General features: G+C 40.6%; 1 protein-coding gene across 1 annotated transcript in view; it reads left to right on the top strand.

Annotated features, from left to right (window-relative positions):
- The first annotated feature begins 2,059 nt into the window (after positions 1-2,059).
- brinp2 (bone morphogenetic protein/retinoic acid inducible neural-specific 2) overlaps positions 2,060-15,934 on the top strand; it is a 68,048-nt gene continuing 54,173 nt past the window's right edge. Inside the window, exon 1 of the mRNA XM_068748651.1 lies at positions 2,060-2,436. Coding sequence (XP_068604752.1) covers positions 2,060-2,436 — 377 coding nt within the window. The remainder of the gene's footprint in view (positions 2,437-15,934) is intronic.

Here is a 15,934-nt window from a genome sequence, read left to right as displayed (position 1 = left end):
TCAGGATCAGCACTGGACAGCTCCATAGGTAGCCGGCTATATATGGAGCTGTCCAGTGCTGATCCTGAAAGTGACGTCTTTTCCCCGGCATTGACTCGGGGAATGTTCTTTATCTTTCCCACTTCGGTTGGTTTTTTTTGGTTTGCGCATGTCCATGACAAGACACGGTGGTGGCTTTTTGGTTTTGCTCTGATTTTGTATCGATTATCTTTGTTTCTGCATGATGATTGCATTCGAATGGAACTTTTCCACATTATTAGATGTGTTAATTTATTCCCATCACAAACTTTGGTTCATACTTATGATTTTTCTAATTTACAGTATGTCTTTAATTGTATCTATTGTCTGAAAATTAAAATTCTGATTTTTATTTCCTGTTCTGTGGCAGGTTGATTGTGTCTGTGCAACTGTGCACGTTCCTGTAAATATGTCTTCATCCTGTCATGGTTCTGCTGGCTATCGGTGTGCATTGTGATATTTGTAAGTGTGATTGGTGATTGCCATTTAACCGCCCCTACTTAAACTTGCTCCTTGTCTCAAACCATTTGTCTTGAAGCTCTAGTGCTGAAATGTTTGATTGATTTAAGGCAATGCAACTGAGCACCTCATAGCTTCGAAGTATTTTCTTTTTAATTAGCTCTGAAAATTTAAATATGCTAAATACTTAAGTGGATTTTTTTGTCCAACTTTTAAATCTTAGTATGTCTGAGGTCAATTGGTTTTTGGTGATGAACAGGGAAATCTTTGAACTGTGTCTTAGGCCAGTTGCTGAAGTATTTTTCCACCTCTAAACTATTCTTATTATATCGATGTCCTCTGTCAATGTCCACGATAAAACTCTCTCGACATAAAAGCAGCTGTTTTAAATTAGTTTGTTTATTCATAGTCGATTGTGAGTAAACTGTGCTCAGTAATTCTCTATCATCCAGCGCGAGTGTTCTACTGCAGGACGTCGCCCGGAAGTCGTTTGACCTTCATCCTCATAAAACAAGTGATTACACTGAGGTGAAATCACATTTGCATGTTTGGACAGCCGCTGACAGTCCACCTGGAACAAATTACTGAGCGACACTTGGAGACTGACAGGAAAGGGGAACAATAACAACCTCATGGCATCTTCTCGTGTCACAGACAAGTGGATTTTGTTTTTACTTGTTGTTTAAAGGTCGCGTATTCTGGGAAATGTAGATCACTAACAGAAGGAGAATTACAGCTTTGAGGGACATGAATTGATCCTGGAATTTACTCCACATTTTGTTTCATGTTAAAACAGACACTTATATTTTAGTTCTATCTGGGTTAACTTATTGATGTAAATATATACATTCGCATTTATCATGTCAGGTATAATTTCATTAAATGCAATACATTGTACACCCTCTGTGTGCTACATTACTGCATTTTTCTTAACAAATTACAAGCTGGGGACTTTGGGCCCCTGAAGTTGTGGGGCCTGTGGGGGGGGGGGGGGGGGGGGGAGTGGCCTGTTTGACAACCTGGTGATCCAACCTGATTGCTTCCTGTTGGGATCAGATCCGATGCATGCGATCTGTAAGATGACTGCCTCATAGGTTATAGGTAATGCATGACATTGTCTTAGTGTCTGTCACAGTTGTTGCATAAATATGCTATGCCATCTGGGGGGGGGGGGCTCCGATCATCCTACTGCCCCCGACTGAAGTTATGCTTCAGCACAGGAACCATAGCAAGCTGGAACAGACTCCAGCAACTCCTGGGACTCGCAAAGCGGATGGATGGATGAATAACATTTCCCAGTGATTCTATTACATGGTGTTAATGAAATCTCTCACATATAGTTTTAGATTTCTCCACCATGTTACACGAATTATGACTATGTTTTATTTATTTTAAATTCATTATTTGAATCTATAATATTAAATTATAATCTATATCGAAGACAACAAAATCACAGCTAAAATGTGAGTTAAATCTCATGACTAAAGCCGAATGTTTTTGTGTGTTGCTGCTCAGGCCAGTGGAAGGTGATTGTCAGAAGAAATGCCGGTCCTCGGTGCCCTAGTACATCACCACCGGGACCATGGCGACACGTTGGACAATGAGAAGCCAAAGGCGATCCCATGGCTCCTCCTGCCTTTCTAGATGGCCGGTATCCTCATTGATGTTCCTATGGTTGCCCTGGGCGTTGCTATGGATGCCGTGGCCCACCCGAGCTGAGCAAGTGGGTGGCGGGGGACACAGCGGGAAGGCACTCCACAGTTCTCTGTCGTCTTCATCTTCCTCATCTTCCTCCTCCTCGCCATCCAGCCCTTCCCCATGGGGCTTCAGCACGAGACAGAGTGGGGGGCAGCTGGACTGGCTGCTGTCGGAGAAAGGTCCTTTCCACAGATGTCCCGAGTACACCGAGTTCAGAGAGAGGTTCCAGCAGGGGTTTTCTACCAGATACAAGATTTACAGGTGAGACCGGTCGGCAGCTGTGTGTGTCAGAGGGAATGCATAACTTAGCTGAAATTTCCTGGGAATTTCTGCTAAAATCACAGCACAATGTAAAACCAACAGAATAACTATAACTATTAATTTAAAATTCAGAAAATCCCTGAAGAAAAAAGTTAATCTGTCCATTTTGCCAACCTTATAAGACAAGATATGGACAACATTGTTTATAAAAGCCCATCTAGGGACGAATGAACTTCTGCTACGATCATCAGGCTGTCCATGCTTTTTGTGTCTGTCCCTACCAAATAAACCAATCAATAAATAATTGTTTTCACCCATCTTCATGTAACACAATGTTTTTGTAGTTTCATAGACTATAATTGTGCAGAGAGAAGTTTGGGACAAAGTGACTTTGTATTACCAAACTGTAACTTGTTTAATTTAAGCATGCAGAGAAGACAGAAGGAAGATGCTGGAAGTTAAGTTTTCTCCCCTATTTCCAGCCTCAAAAACAAAGAACCGCCATAAAAGAAAGCGCCAAATATCTTGTTGTGCCGCAATTCCTTGATGCAGCCTCAGAAAACTGCTGCTGGAATTAGATTCTGAGAGTCAGTGAATTTTCAGACCACTGCAGCTGAATCTGACAAGGTTTGCAGCAAAGCTCATCCAGAACGTCTTCATGTGCAGGGAGGCTTCATTTCATTCTAGCATAAGTGCTACATTATTGAATTAGTATTTTTTTTGAAAAAACAACTATTTGTGTATTCACAAAAAGGAGGTATGCAAGTCAGCTTTTCCGCTTGTGTTTTATCATAACTGAAAATGTTTTTGCTCCCTTCTCTGATCATATTTTTGCATTTCGGCTCACAGGAATTGAGATGGGATCTATATTTGGAATCATGTATATTCCGCTGTTACATGCAGTGTGCTTTGATACTTAAAATCAAACAGTCAAACTCAGATAATTCAGTCTCTGTATGTATGAAATCTTGACAAATGCGGCTTTATAAAGCCAGGAATGTTACGTTCTGCTCTGGAACTGGCAGGAGCAAGGACCCCAAAATGTGGAGTTGGAGACAAAATACTGTTCAAAGTCTTTAATAATAACAAACTGAAAACACTCAGAAAATGTACTGGTTCGGGGGACAGGCTGGGCGTCCTATAATTAATCCAAAAAATGACAGCCAACAGAAAACCAACAGGAGAGCACTAAATTTAAACAGCCTGGTGATGGGAAGATGGGTCACAGGTATTTCTACTCCGCTCTGCCAATCCATCCTCCGCCACGCCCACTGCTGAGAGAGAAAACACAGAATGAATAACAGGAAGCGAAAGGAACATAGATGATCAAAATATACATAGCAAAATCCAGACAGTACCCCACCCCCCCAAATGACGCCTCTTGGCAGCTTATCGATGGTCCCTGTGTAACTCGTAAAAATTAAAGGAATAACTTTGGCTATAACAAAATCACTTCCTTTGTTGATAAAAATCTAAATTTGCAGCCCAATTCTTCAGTTTCTCTGAGATATATTTCAGGTGATGCGAAACTCTGAGTAGAATCAGAACAAAAGACTGTTACTAATGAGGGGAAATGAGGTCATGTTCTAATTGTATTCATGTCTGGTCAGTTTGGCTGATCTTCCTCGTGTTCTGACTCTGTCCTGAAGCTTTAGTGACTGGAGTCCAAATAAAAGCAGCTAACTCCAATTACATGATAGATTTCAAAATTGGTTTGAATATTCTTGGTTGTTTGGATGCATTTCAGTTTCGTACTTGTTAGAAATCGTATCTTTAAATGCCAACTAAAGAGAGATCAGAGTGAACGGTAAATTATTTAGATTCAGAGCTTTAAATGTCGTCAGCGTCATCTGTCAGTCGATGAAAGACGATCTGTTGTCAAATGAGAGCAACAGACGGAATTGAGTGCTGAAACTGGTGTCGGCAGTGAAATTCATTTTTCTTCTGTGCATCAGACGTCTTGTCTGAAGAATCGTTTAAGCAGGGAGCTTTATGCAAGAACTACAGTCGATTATTATTCCTGCTGTCCACATTAAATATTCAGCAAAATATCTTACAGAAATGTCAGTTTCTACAGTGCATCTAAAAAAATAGATACATAAAAGCAAAATACAAAAAAATAAATGAAACAATGGTGGGATCACAGTTCAATAAAATCTGCGTGATAACTATCAAACATTCAAATATTAAATCACAACCATTAAGTGATGTTATTGTATGTATTACATCAAGAAGCTTAAATTCAGAATTATGATCCAGAGTTCCGTTTTATAGGTCTCATAATTCTGCAAAGTGCATTTTATATTATGTAAATTAATAGAGTATTGGGATTATAATTTTTATTTTAGAGGCATTACATTTTGCTGCTCAATACTTTCTAAATCTACTATGACTCCACATTTAATGTTAAAGCATGATTTCCCACACATTTGAAGGGAGAAAGGAGAAGTTTGGCCATAGACCAAATTATTTGTTATTTAATGTTTTTTAAAAAATAAATAAAAACGACATTATTCCCCTCTTTATTTCCCTGCCATTTTTATTGAGTATCATCAGTCTGACATGCACCACAGAAATACTGAGTATAATTTATGCAGTACGTGTCTCATGAATTATTTCTATGTAGCATACATGCACATTGAGAATGTCCTCAATGTGCAACCTACATGGAAATGAAATCATTAGAGTTGGCTTACATTCTGAAAGTTACGTCTCTTCCCAGTGTGTTCTGGATCAGAACCGGGGACCAGGTGGCAGTAGGTTTGCTTGGATGTGTGGTATACATTTATAAAATAGTATATAATCATTTCACCACCCTGTAAAAAATTTACAAAATGCTGATTCTAAAATCAATAAATTATAACTATCAGCAGAGTTATGTCATGGAAATATAATTTACTACTAGAATGATTGACGGGTAGGAAGGCTCAGCCTCCGAGGTTCAGTTTGTGAAACTTAGTCGGATACGCTCTCTGCATTTTGCCTGCACTCACGGCTCGCGGGCGCAAACGATGGACTGCACTTCTGTTGATATATGCCCGCCTCCATTTGTCCACTGCATTGTTTTTCGATGTGAAAATGTCTCGCTGAGGTTCAACTTTAAAACTCTAAGTACTGATTAAATATGAACCATGACCTTGTTTATTGCCAATTCATTCCCTGAGATGAGTTCCGGAGCCCTGTTCAGCTGTAACAGGCGACCATTTGTCACCAGCTGGTCACCATACAGTTTCCTACTTCATAATTGATTAGCCAGTCGTTTTCTAGCTTGCAGTATGTCTTCCAGAGGTGGCCTGGGCTGATGTAGTGCAGGTTGTGTTGGAGCACCTCATTCTGGCCAACCCCGTCTCCTCGTAACTATACACGAATAAGACTTTCCAGTTAGAGTGGTGACATGATGGGTGAAATCCATCAGACATTTGCGTGCTCCTTTCTTCTGCTGACAGATGCGTCAGCAGACATATGTGTCGAACCTGAGTCATCTTGTCACAGGATGCAGCAGGAAAATCAGAAGGAGCTTTAATTTCTATCAGGGTCAGCCGCCAAGCCTAAAAGAGGCAACTGCCTTTATTCATGAGAAAAGCAATAAAGCAACCCTATTAAGGTTGCAGTGAATCACAACCACAAAAGTTTCCCCAGTTTTGGCAGGCTCAGTTTCGCCCTCGGGTGATGAGCTGTTGCAAGGACGTATGATTATCTCTACACATATATCCTCAACAACAATTTAAAAAAAGCTAATACTTGATATAACGATTGCGAGCCACCCATACAGCCAACGATGGGAGAGAGGTGCACTCATTTACTTTAAGCAATGGCCGGCACATTGCATTAAGGAGAAGATGAACAGCCATTTAATTCCTTGTGATTTTGATGCATCTTCTAAAATATTTCACAAATAAATACATCCCTTTTTTATTTTGTATTAATATATATCTTGCTCATCTGAACTGTTGCAGAGCAAATATACATCAGGACCCCTTGTAGGTGACAAATAGTGGCATGATGCCTGAAATCTAGTTTTACATACGTAGATGAGACAAAGAACAAAGTATACATATTTGGTACCAGTTTATAAGAAATAAAGGGCTGCAGTTAGAAAACAATCTTTTGAGGAAATAAAATTGTCCCTATGCTGAAATTATTATTTTCCATAAACGACCCACACGATCTTCCAATAGTGATTCCTTTAGATAAGACAGAGTAGATCAGAATATTTCCTCCTCCTCCTCCATGTGATCAGTTACAGTGGCTACAAGATAACAATACATAGATGACTAAGAGACTAATGTTGCAATTAGACCACAATAATAATAATTACACATGATCTCCCATTAACTTGTTATTTTGTGTCTAATGGAAAAGGAAGGCTGCACAGGAAATAACGGAAGACAAACTCAGTGAATAAAACGTGACAGAACCAAATCAGGAAATAAGAACCAGAAGGATTTTGTTGACGTTTCATAGAGGAAGCAGCGTTAATAAGGGTTAATGAAAACGAGAACACGGACGAGCCTCATTTTGATTAACCTTATTTTGGTAATTTATTTACGGTGATCATTGGACTCACAAACTGAAACAATTTGTCTCCGGTCATTTTAAATTGTAGATAATCACCTCCAACATGAACAGATCCCTCCAGCCTCTTGTTGATCCAATCAAACTTTACGTGACCTCAACCATGAAGACGAATGAAGATTGAGGAGCCCCATGGGGCTGGATTTAAATGTGAAACAAGAGCTCTGCAGGAAATAATCACACTCCTTTCAGATCTCATCTGTCTGAAATAACACAGAGGAGTGTCAAGCTGTTGTGTTACAAACAGTGGAGGGGGCTCTGCCAGATTTTCACTTTGTCCTCTGATGGACCTGGGAGAGACTGGCTGCTGGTGGGGCAGAGGATGTGGGTAAGAGTGGAAGGGGTTGGGGTTGCATCATGCAGGGAGGGCTCAGCATGGATAGAGCAGCGGGCCAGAAACAGGCCCGCTGCTCTGTGATGGAATCAGTCAGGGGACAGCAGAACAGGCCCGCTGCTTGCGTCTATGTGGGTTTGTGTGCCGGCTGGCAAATGCAACTGCCACAAAATGACATTACAAAATTGTGGGTCCTTGTCAAAAACACATCCACGAGCACAAAGGGGGTTTTGCAGTCTATTCGTCTCGTTAACATTTCTATTTCAAAAAGGAAGGAAACAAAGGAAGCAAACATTAGCACTGCGCTCTTTAACTGGGTTCAAAGACTCACAGAGAGGGAGGGAGAGGCGACAACAGCCCAGAGAGAAACACAGTCAGAAACACGGAGAGATTTATACATGGAAAACTAAAGAGCTTTCAACGTAGTTTTATATGACACAATAATGCTGTCTTCTGCCGGCAAGTATTTAAATGGGTACAATACATCTTCACCACACAATCCAGACCATCAGAAATGCTGTCATATTTAGTAGGAAAAACATAAAAACACGTCTTTTTAAATGAGAATATACAACGATTTATATCACGATATGATGTGAATACAAACAGCTGGATAAAACAAAAATCAGAATTCAACAGTTGCCAGATCATGTACTGATCCATACATATACCTGTTTACATATCTTGGTTTATACCGCACTTTAAGTGTATTTACTGTATGCATGCATGTCAGAGAATACGTTACACAGTTCAGATTCATGTGGCATCAATCTTTTTTCTCGTGCTCGTTTGCAGTCGCCTTAGTTGTTTCACTGCACACCTGTTTTTTGGCCAATATTTTCAAACCTTGTCTGCAATGTACTTCAAAGATTCAAATTCTGTGCACATTCATGCTTCTATTATTTTGTAAAGAGCCAATCATTTTGTGTTGTGAAAATGTCCCACTGTGTCTTTTGTCCGGCAATCAGACACAGACTGCTGTGTGAAGTGTGCAGCAGCCTCAGCGGTCGGCAGATGCCGGGGAAGGTGCGTCTTTGTGCTGTAATTATTAAGGACAGTCTGAGTCATTTGCACTTCAGGCAGCTGGTAACAGCACAGCAGCAGCTGCAGAAGCACCAGCATGCACAAATAGGACTGATCAGTCGATCAGATTGTCGCAGAGAAACTATGTACTTTGCACACCACGTTTCATCGTGGTTCGGGTGTCAGGGATGGGAGCCCAGACTCACCAGGAAGTGGTGGAACTCAATAAGGTTTGAGGGGAATCAGAAGAGCTGCTGGGAGTTCGGTACCATTATCAATATTGTGGCTGTGATGCTTTCATGGAAGTGAGTACAATAATCCATTTGTTTAATCTCTTCATGAAGCACAGTCTTGTTACTAAGTAAAGAATATTACCAGCAGTGTGGATGTCTTTGTGTACATTGTCCAAGTATTGCTGGTATTACCTAGAAGCACGAATCTGTACTCACAACGGGTGAAAAGTTGGATGAAACATTCTAGATCTCGGTGATAATCCAGGTTATAGTCAGCATGTTGTGTGTTTTTCCATTGACCACTTCCTTTCCTTCATTCATTCATTCATCCCATCCTTTCCATTCAGTGCCGATGCGAACACAACCTTCTTGGTTAAATTAAAACGCATGTCCTTCCTGATCCAACCATAGAAACACTTAGATGTAATCTCTACTGAATGCAGACTAGATTAATGAATTAATCAAATGCACTCAGGCAGAAAACCTGAATGAGTGATGTGTTACCTTTTTAAAATGTGCCCAGCAATGCCTGTGCGAAATGAAGTGCCTGTTAAGCGGCCGGGGGAAATGAAAGCAACCTTGTCCTTAGGAATCACATGCAGATGAATCTCGTGTGTCTTACTGAGAGCACGGCTTTAAATGAACCTTTAATATAAGCTATTGAGTGTCCAAATGAGCTTTAACTATTAATGTGATTCTAAACTAAATCTGTCATAAATTATTTTTGAAAGAAAGCAGGCTTAAAGTAGTAGAAGTTGTGTGGGTGCGCATATTTCGATCTAAATCGGCATGCTTTACCATTTTGGCCTCTTTCCAGAATAAACTGGCTGCTTTTCCTCCTTCAGCTCAAGTTCAGGTTCGAGACCTGCACATTGAACTTTGACCCTGCCACCCTCGTGGAGGTATATGTTGTATCATACTGTCTATGAGGGGCATTTTATTTGATCAGTCCAGTTTTTGATTACTTTTCATTGTTTCCTGTTTATTTTTTATAAGGACAAATCCAAATGATTTAGGTTGGTGGGGGCGCCGTACCTCTTTATGTAAAGCATAAAAGTCTCATAAAAATTGGAGGGGTTGCGCCATGGCTAACAAAAAACCCATTACAGTTTGGTACTTAGCCAGGAATGTTTTCCGCTGTCTTTAAAATTGAGAAATGGAATGTTTTGTTAAATATTTATTTCTAGTTAAATAAAATCTACAGAGCCTTTTTCCACAATGTGTTCCTGAAGGGATGAAACATGAACAAAGCTAAATAGATGTGTAGCATTCTTCATCCTGGTAATGACATGTGCTCTAATGACCGCTGTGTTATTTTCCCATCTGATGCACAGGGTTGAAATATAAATAATGTTTTGTGCACAGAATATTGTGTTAAACACACATTGTGTGTAAACACATAAACACACAATGGGACAGAGAGGTTTTCTTTAATGCAATCCCCCCCCCCCCCCCCCCCCACACACACACACACACACTCTCTCCCAATGGCTCCTCTCTTAGTACTTTCTCAAGCGGACACGTTGAGCTGCAGCGTTAAGTAGTTGAAAGGATGAGCCAGTTGGATCAGTGGAGCTTGGAACAATTTGATTAGCAATTTGCTCACATTCACCTCAAATCAGGCTTTCGATATGTGATTTAATTTACCTTCAAAAAGGACCCATGAAAACATCAGGAAATTGGACTCCACTGCATGTTTTGTAATTTTAAGTAATTTCACTGAATGGCCCCCAGATTTTGTAGCAGGAGAGGATCAGTTTAAATTGATTTTCTTCTGTTACTGTGGGTTAAAGTATTCAGGTTCTGTTTAGACGGCTCCCAGCTCATATGTAGAAGCATCTCAGAGTAAATAGAGCCCTGCTTTTGGAGCAGAGTCCAATGCGTTCCAAACAATCAGCAGCTGGCAGAAATCTGAACAGAGAGAAGGACACAAGCTGTGCGTGCAGACACTGATGTCCTGGCAACGCGTGCAATGGAGACACGGAGACGCACCTGTTCAATAGGGAGGATTGAGCCAGGACAACTTTAGCAGTCACAAAGTAGAGTAGGGTTAAATAAATTCCCTTTGTTTTTTCCATCCTAAATGCATCAATATCTAAGGCTTTAAGCGTGCAGCCATATCATGTTAGAATATATATAAGCCCTGGGATAAACAGAGACCCACTCTTGGTTGTAAGTGTTAAAGAAAAAAAGAACACTGAATTGTTGCAGACATAAAAGCACCTTGAAAATATTAGCAGGGTCAGAAGCAACACTGGTGTAATAAAAAGCCTGCTTTTGGGAAGGAAGTTTGAGCCAGGGGGAATGTCCTTCTAAAATGTAAAGTAAGAAAAGTGAAAGAAAGTAGATTATATAAAAGAACAGATCAGGGGTCTCTTCCCGTTTGAAGTTTTTATTTTTTTTGTCGCGGACATGGAGTGTTTAGGAATGTGTGGACAGAGATGAGGATTATCATTCCTTGTATTTCCCAATGTCAACCCATTCTGTCTACTCACTACACACACACACAGCATCCAAATCCTTTGTTCTGGTAGTGCAGCTCTTAATTGAGGTACAAAAGAAAATCCAAGATGTAAACATATTATTTTATTTTTTTATTATTATTATTCTTGGGTGTGTTTTGACTGCAGCATGAATAAAACCAACCAACAGTTTGATTGAAGACGTTTTCCCTCTCATCCAGGAGGCTTCTTTGGTTCTAAATGACTGGTCGAGGGACCAGCCTGTGAGATTGTGGCCTTAAGAGCTTTCCTGTCAGGTCTCAATAAGCGACTCTGCAGGCAAGAGGACCCCAAAAATGTATGACGTAAAACAGAAAACTCTCAGCATAAGTACTGAAGGGGGGGCGGGCTGGACGTACAAAAATATAACAAAAAATCGCAGCCAACAAAAAATTCAACTGAGCAAGACGGGGAGTACAAAACCAAATAAACTAAATCACCGTCAGAGTAATTATCAGCCAAAAACACAAACATAAATCGGGCCTGACACTGGGAAGACACGAGAGACAAAGCATCAATCCGGCGAATGCTATCAGGTGAGCAGGAGTTTTAAAGCAGCCAATGATGGGTAGATGGATCACAGGTGTGTCCGCTCCGCTCTGCCAATCTGCCCTCTGCCACGCCCACTGCTGAGAGGGAGAGGACAGAATGAATGAGAAGAAATACGTTTTTTATACGGTTATACGGTCAAAACCTGAGCCTTGTGGAACACCACAAGTTACTTTTCTCAACTAACACAGCATTATTATATTTTACATTGCTGATACAAATACAGATGCAGACAATAGCGTCGGGAAAAATATTACAGAGGGATGAGAGTGAGCGAGAGAAGTGAGAGAAGTAAAGAATGGTTGTTAAGGAAAGACAGGCAGGAAGGGAATTCAGAATACAAAATAAGACTAGAGGGAAGAATAAAAAAAAGAGATGAGAGAGGAGGGCTGTCTCTAGGAAGGGGTACAAAATGAAATACCGGTACGTGTGTGTGTGTGTGTGTGTGTGTGTTTTCCACTCAAAGTGAGAAGAGAAGACAAATTGACCATATGGATAAGAGCAGACGGCGGCCAGGTTGTGATACGATCCGGTTCGCTCTGCCACATTGTGTTGTTTGGCAGTGAGCCGAATGTTTTGCACTCTGGGAACTGGCAAACTAATGGACACAAGCAAACTGCAACAGCGCAGACTTTTAGAAGCTTCAAGGAGGCGTTTTCTGGCACAGCTTGATTCTCTCATTGTAGAACAATGGCCACATCACATTGATATGATAATGTAATTAAATAAAATGCTAAATATCATGAGTGCTGTACACTCGTCAGCCATATCATTAAAACATGTCTCATATGATACGGGCTTTGCTGGGGGAACCACAACAATGTCGCATTGAGGCATAGACTCCATCAGAGATCTGAAGGTTAGCTGCTCTTTCTGCCGCCAACATGTTAGCATCAGATCGTCTAAGTGTTACAAGGTGAGCCCTTCATGGGTTGGAGTTGTTTGTTCAGCTCATTCTACCGATGCTCAATTGCATTTCCTTGCATTGGTCAACACCTTTCATTCCTATAACATTGGTATTTGGACATTGTTGAGCATCACCAGTTCACACCTGCCCTTCCTTAGATCACTTTAGGTCCAGTAGGTATTAACCAATCCAACAAAACTTCAGCTGCACACAAGGTAGGCTCGCTTCTTACATGATTTGCTTTATATTGCTGGGTTTGTGGTTTCATCAGAGCTTTTTTTTGCTAAACTGCTGCTTGATGCTGCAGGAAACAGTTGAAGGTGGTGAGATTCAAAACAGCAGGGGTGCTGTCAATCCCAAACCATTAAGTTAACAAGCACCGGACTCATGCTGGCTGAGGGGACTCGGCAAAAACACATACACATTCAATCTTACCTGTGATAAGTTCTGCAGAAGATGAAGGTCCATCAGCTTTCAATTAAAAGTACCCCATAACATTTCACAACCTGCCCTTTGATTCACTTTTGAAAGCAATGTCTGGCAGTGGAGTGTTAATTAACTACTAAAGTATTCCAGCTAGTACTGAGTCAAATTCTAAGTCAATCAAATTTGTATGTTGCATACAAGCATATATGGCACAAGCGCCGCCAAGGAAGACCGTGCAGTTGCTTCCTGTCTGTTAGAAGGGCAGGACGTTCTTTAGTAATTCCACCGTCAGCAAACAGTGACTGTCACATCAGGGAGTGCTTGGCAGCTCTGGGACAGCAGTTTATCCTCACCCATACGAGAACACAGGCATTAAACAGTAATTGGTTCAAATGCCCATTTGTGTGGGATGTGAACACGCCGGGGAAATGGCAGTGCACTGGGACACAATCGACAGCGCGCTCAGGTAATAACTACCGCTAGAGCTGGGTTTTAACGCAAACGGATTCAATGATTTCACCCCAGCTGGAGAAGAGCCCCACAAACAGACTCACTCTCTTTCATTTAAGGTGTTCCGCAGGGAAATGCCTCCCGCGCAGAGCAGTAACCTGCATTTGTATTCCCGCTTCTTGTGTATTCGCTCTTTTCATTTGAATTATAAATCTGAGGTTCAGTCGCTATTGCCTAAGCATTGCATTGCATGACCATGGGGCAGAGCATGATGTGCTGGTGTCCTGTCTCCTGCCACAGCAGATCAACTTTCTAGTCGTTTGCATGCTTAATACTGGCAAAGTTCTATGCCGGATGCCATTCCTGCGGCAGCCCTCTGCATACTATATGCCTGTTGTCTTGCCTCGTTTTGTTTTTTTATTTATTTTATTTTGCACAGAATAAGGAAGAAATAAAACAAATTGGTTTTCTGACAGGTTATTTTTAAATAGCACAGAGGCAGAAAAGACAAATGAGGACAGGATGTGGACAACTGGAGATGGACCAGAGAGGAATAAACACATCGATCAAGCCGAAAACAGATAATTAGTTGGACACTAAGCTTCACCTCACTGACAATTGACCACAAACATCTTTGTATCACACCTCAGATTAAAACACAGATCACATGCACAGCTCAATACGATCTACAGAAGTAGCAATCAGTCCTAAACATCCATACATCTATTTCAAAATTACTCGTAGATAAATCCTTAAAATTATGCATATTGCACAATTTTCTAAATGTTCAGTTTTATAAAATGTTCCAGAGCATTTGAAATAATATCCTTTGTAGAATTATGGGTTTCACAAAGTGGAGAACGAGAGTTAAACAACAATTTGGTTGTACAGTAGAAAGTAAACTAACCTGAGTTGTGGCTTTTAGCCTGTAAAGCTCGACGCCTTAGATGACATGATTTTTATTAATGGTTGAAATGATGCATAAATATCAATTATAGATATGACGACTTAAATAAAGATGTTAAAAAAATGAAGAATATATATATCGTAGCCTGTTAAAGCTAGATTATTATTAATGGTATTGCAGCACAAAATGCGAAGAGGAAGCTAATTTTTAGGTGCAGTTTACTACACAGCCCCTGAAGGCGGTACCTTCGCTCCATCAACAGAGCTACAAGAACATTTAAAACTTTCTTACTATTTGATCTGGAGATACCGATGCACATCAATAAGTAATCTTCCCCTGGCAGTCGGAGATATGAATAATAGAAGTGGCCATAAAGCTGTGTGTCTTTTCAGAAATGCATTACTGGGGGAAAACCGCACAGAGACAGACAGAGCGTATCTTTACAAATTAAAACTGGCAGGGAACTTTTTTTATGTCGAAGACATCCAAGATGTTTCTTTCAAAACAATTATTCAGCCTAAGAAAGAACCAAATTGAAGCCTTGTCATTTGAGATGAACTCATTTCAATAAATGTGTGTGTGTGTTTGGGGGGGGGGGGGGGTATCGCATGCTGAAGTGACAGAGCTCATCTCTCTGCTCAGGACTGGAACTGGATACAAAAACATGAACGCTGGGTTTCTTTAGTTTTCATAAGAAATAGGACAAGAAATTCTCTCACGTATGTGCTCACACACACAAATAACTAAGAGGAATTTAACAGGGAAAGTGAAGCATTCACCCTTTCAATAGCAACTCAAATCTTCGGTGTTATAAAAGGGATCGATGGGGATTCTTGTCTGCTTTGTTATTGATTATTGTTGTGCTTTGCTGAATAAAATACAATTTGCTGCGAGAGAAAGTGCAAAAGCTCTGCTTGAGCTGTAAATAATATTTGTTATCAAAAGTCCATTCAGACACTCACTTACAGATGAAAATTGCGATGAAAGTATCGCAATTGCTATTACAATACTAATACAGGAAGGTTGGCGATCAGAGTCAAAGCGCGTCACAAATCCTGAGGTATAAGTTGTTGTTTTTTACATCCTTCAGCAAAATACGCCTCCAAGGAACAGCACAAAAGCAAAGCTCAATTACTCCAGATACTGTTGCACCAACATTAACAGCAATCCTGCTTCCATATTACTTTGATGCAAATCTACACAAAACAACACAAAAAAAAGCTGTGTGCGTTCTATTTCTAAAATAAAAAGAACATTTTCAGTTAATAAAGAAACTAATAAGAAAAGGAATTAAACTTCTTGGCAGAAGTGTTATAATTCTACTAGTTTACACTGTGAGCAGATGAAGATGCTGAGGTTCTCCTTGGGAGTGACCAGCTTGGATAGGATTAGAAATGAGACAATAAGAGGGACAGTGAAGGTTAGACGTTTTGGAAACAAGGTCAGAGAGACCAGACTTTGATGGTCTGGACATGTCCAGAGGAGAGACAGGGACTATATCGGTAGAAGGATGCTGAGGATGGAGCTGCCAGGGAACAGGGCTAGAGGACGACCCAGGAGAAGATACATGGACGTAGTGAGGGAGGACATGAG

This window comes from Brachionichthys hirsutus, chromosome 15, assembly GCF_040956055.1.
Source record: "Brachionichthys hirsutus isolate HB-005 chromosome 15, CSIRO-AGI_Bhir_v1, whole genome shotgun sequence".
Lineage (NCBI taxonomy): Eukaryota > Metazoa > Chordata > Actinopteri > Lophiiformes > Brachionichthyidae > Brachionichthys > Brachionichthys hirsutus.
The sequence above is the reverse complement of the archived record's forward strand: the minus strand, read 5'-3'. Positions and strand labels throughout refer to the sequence as shown.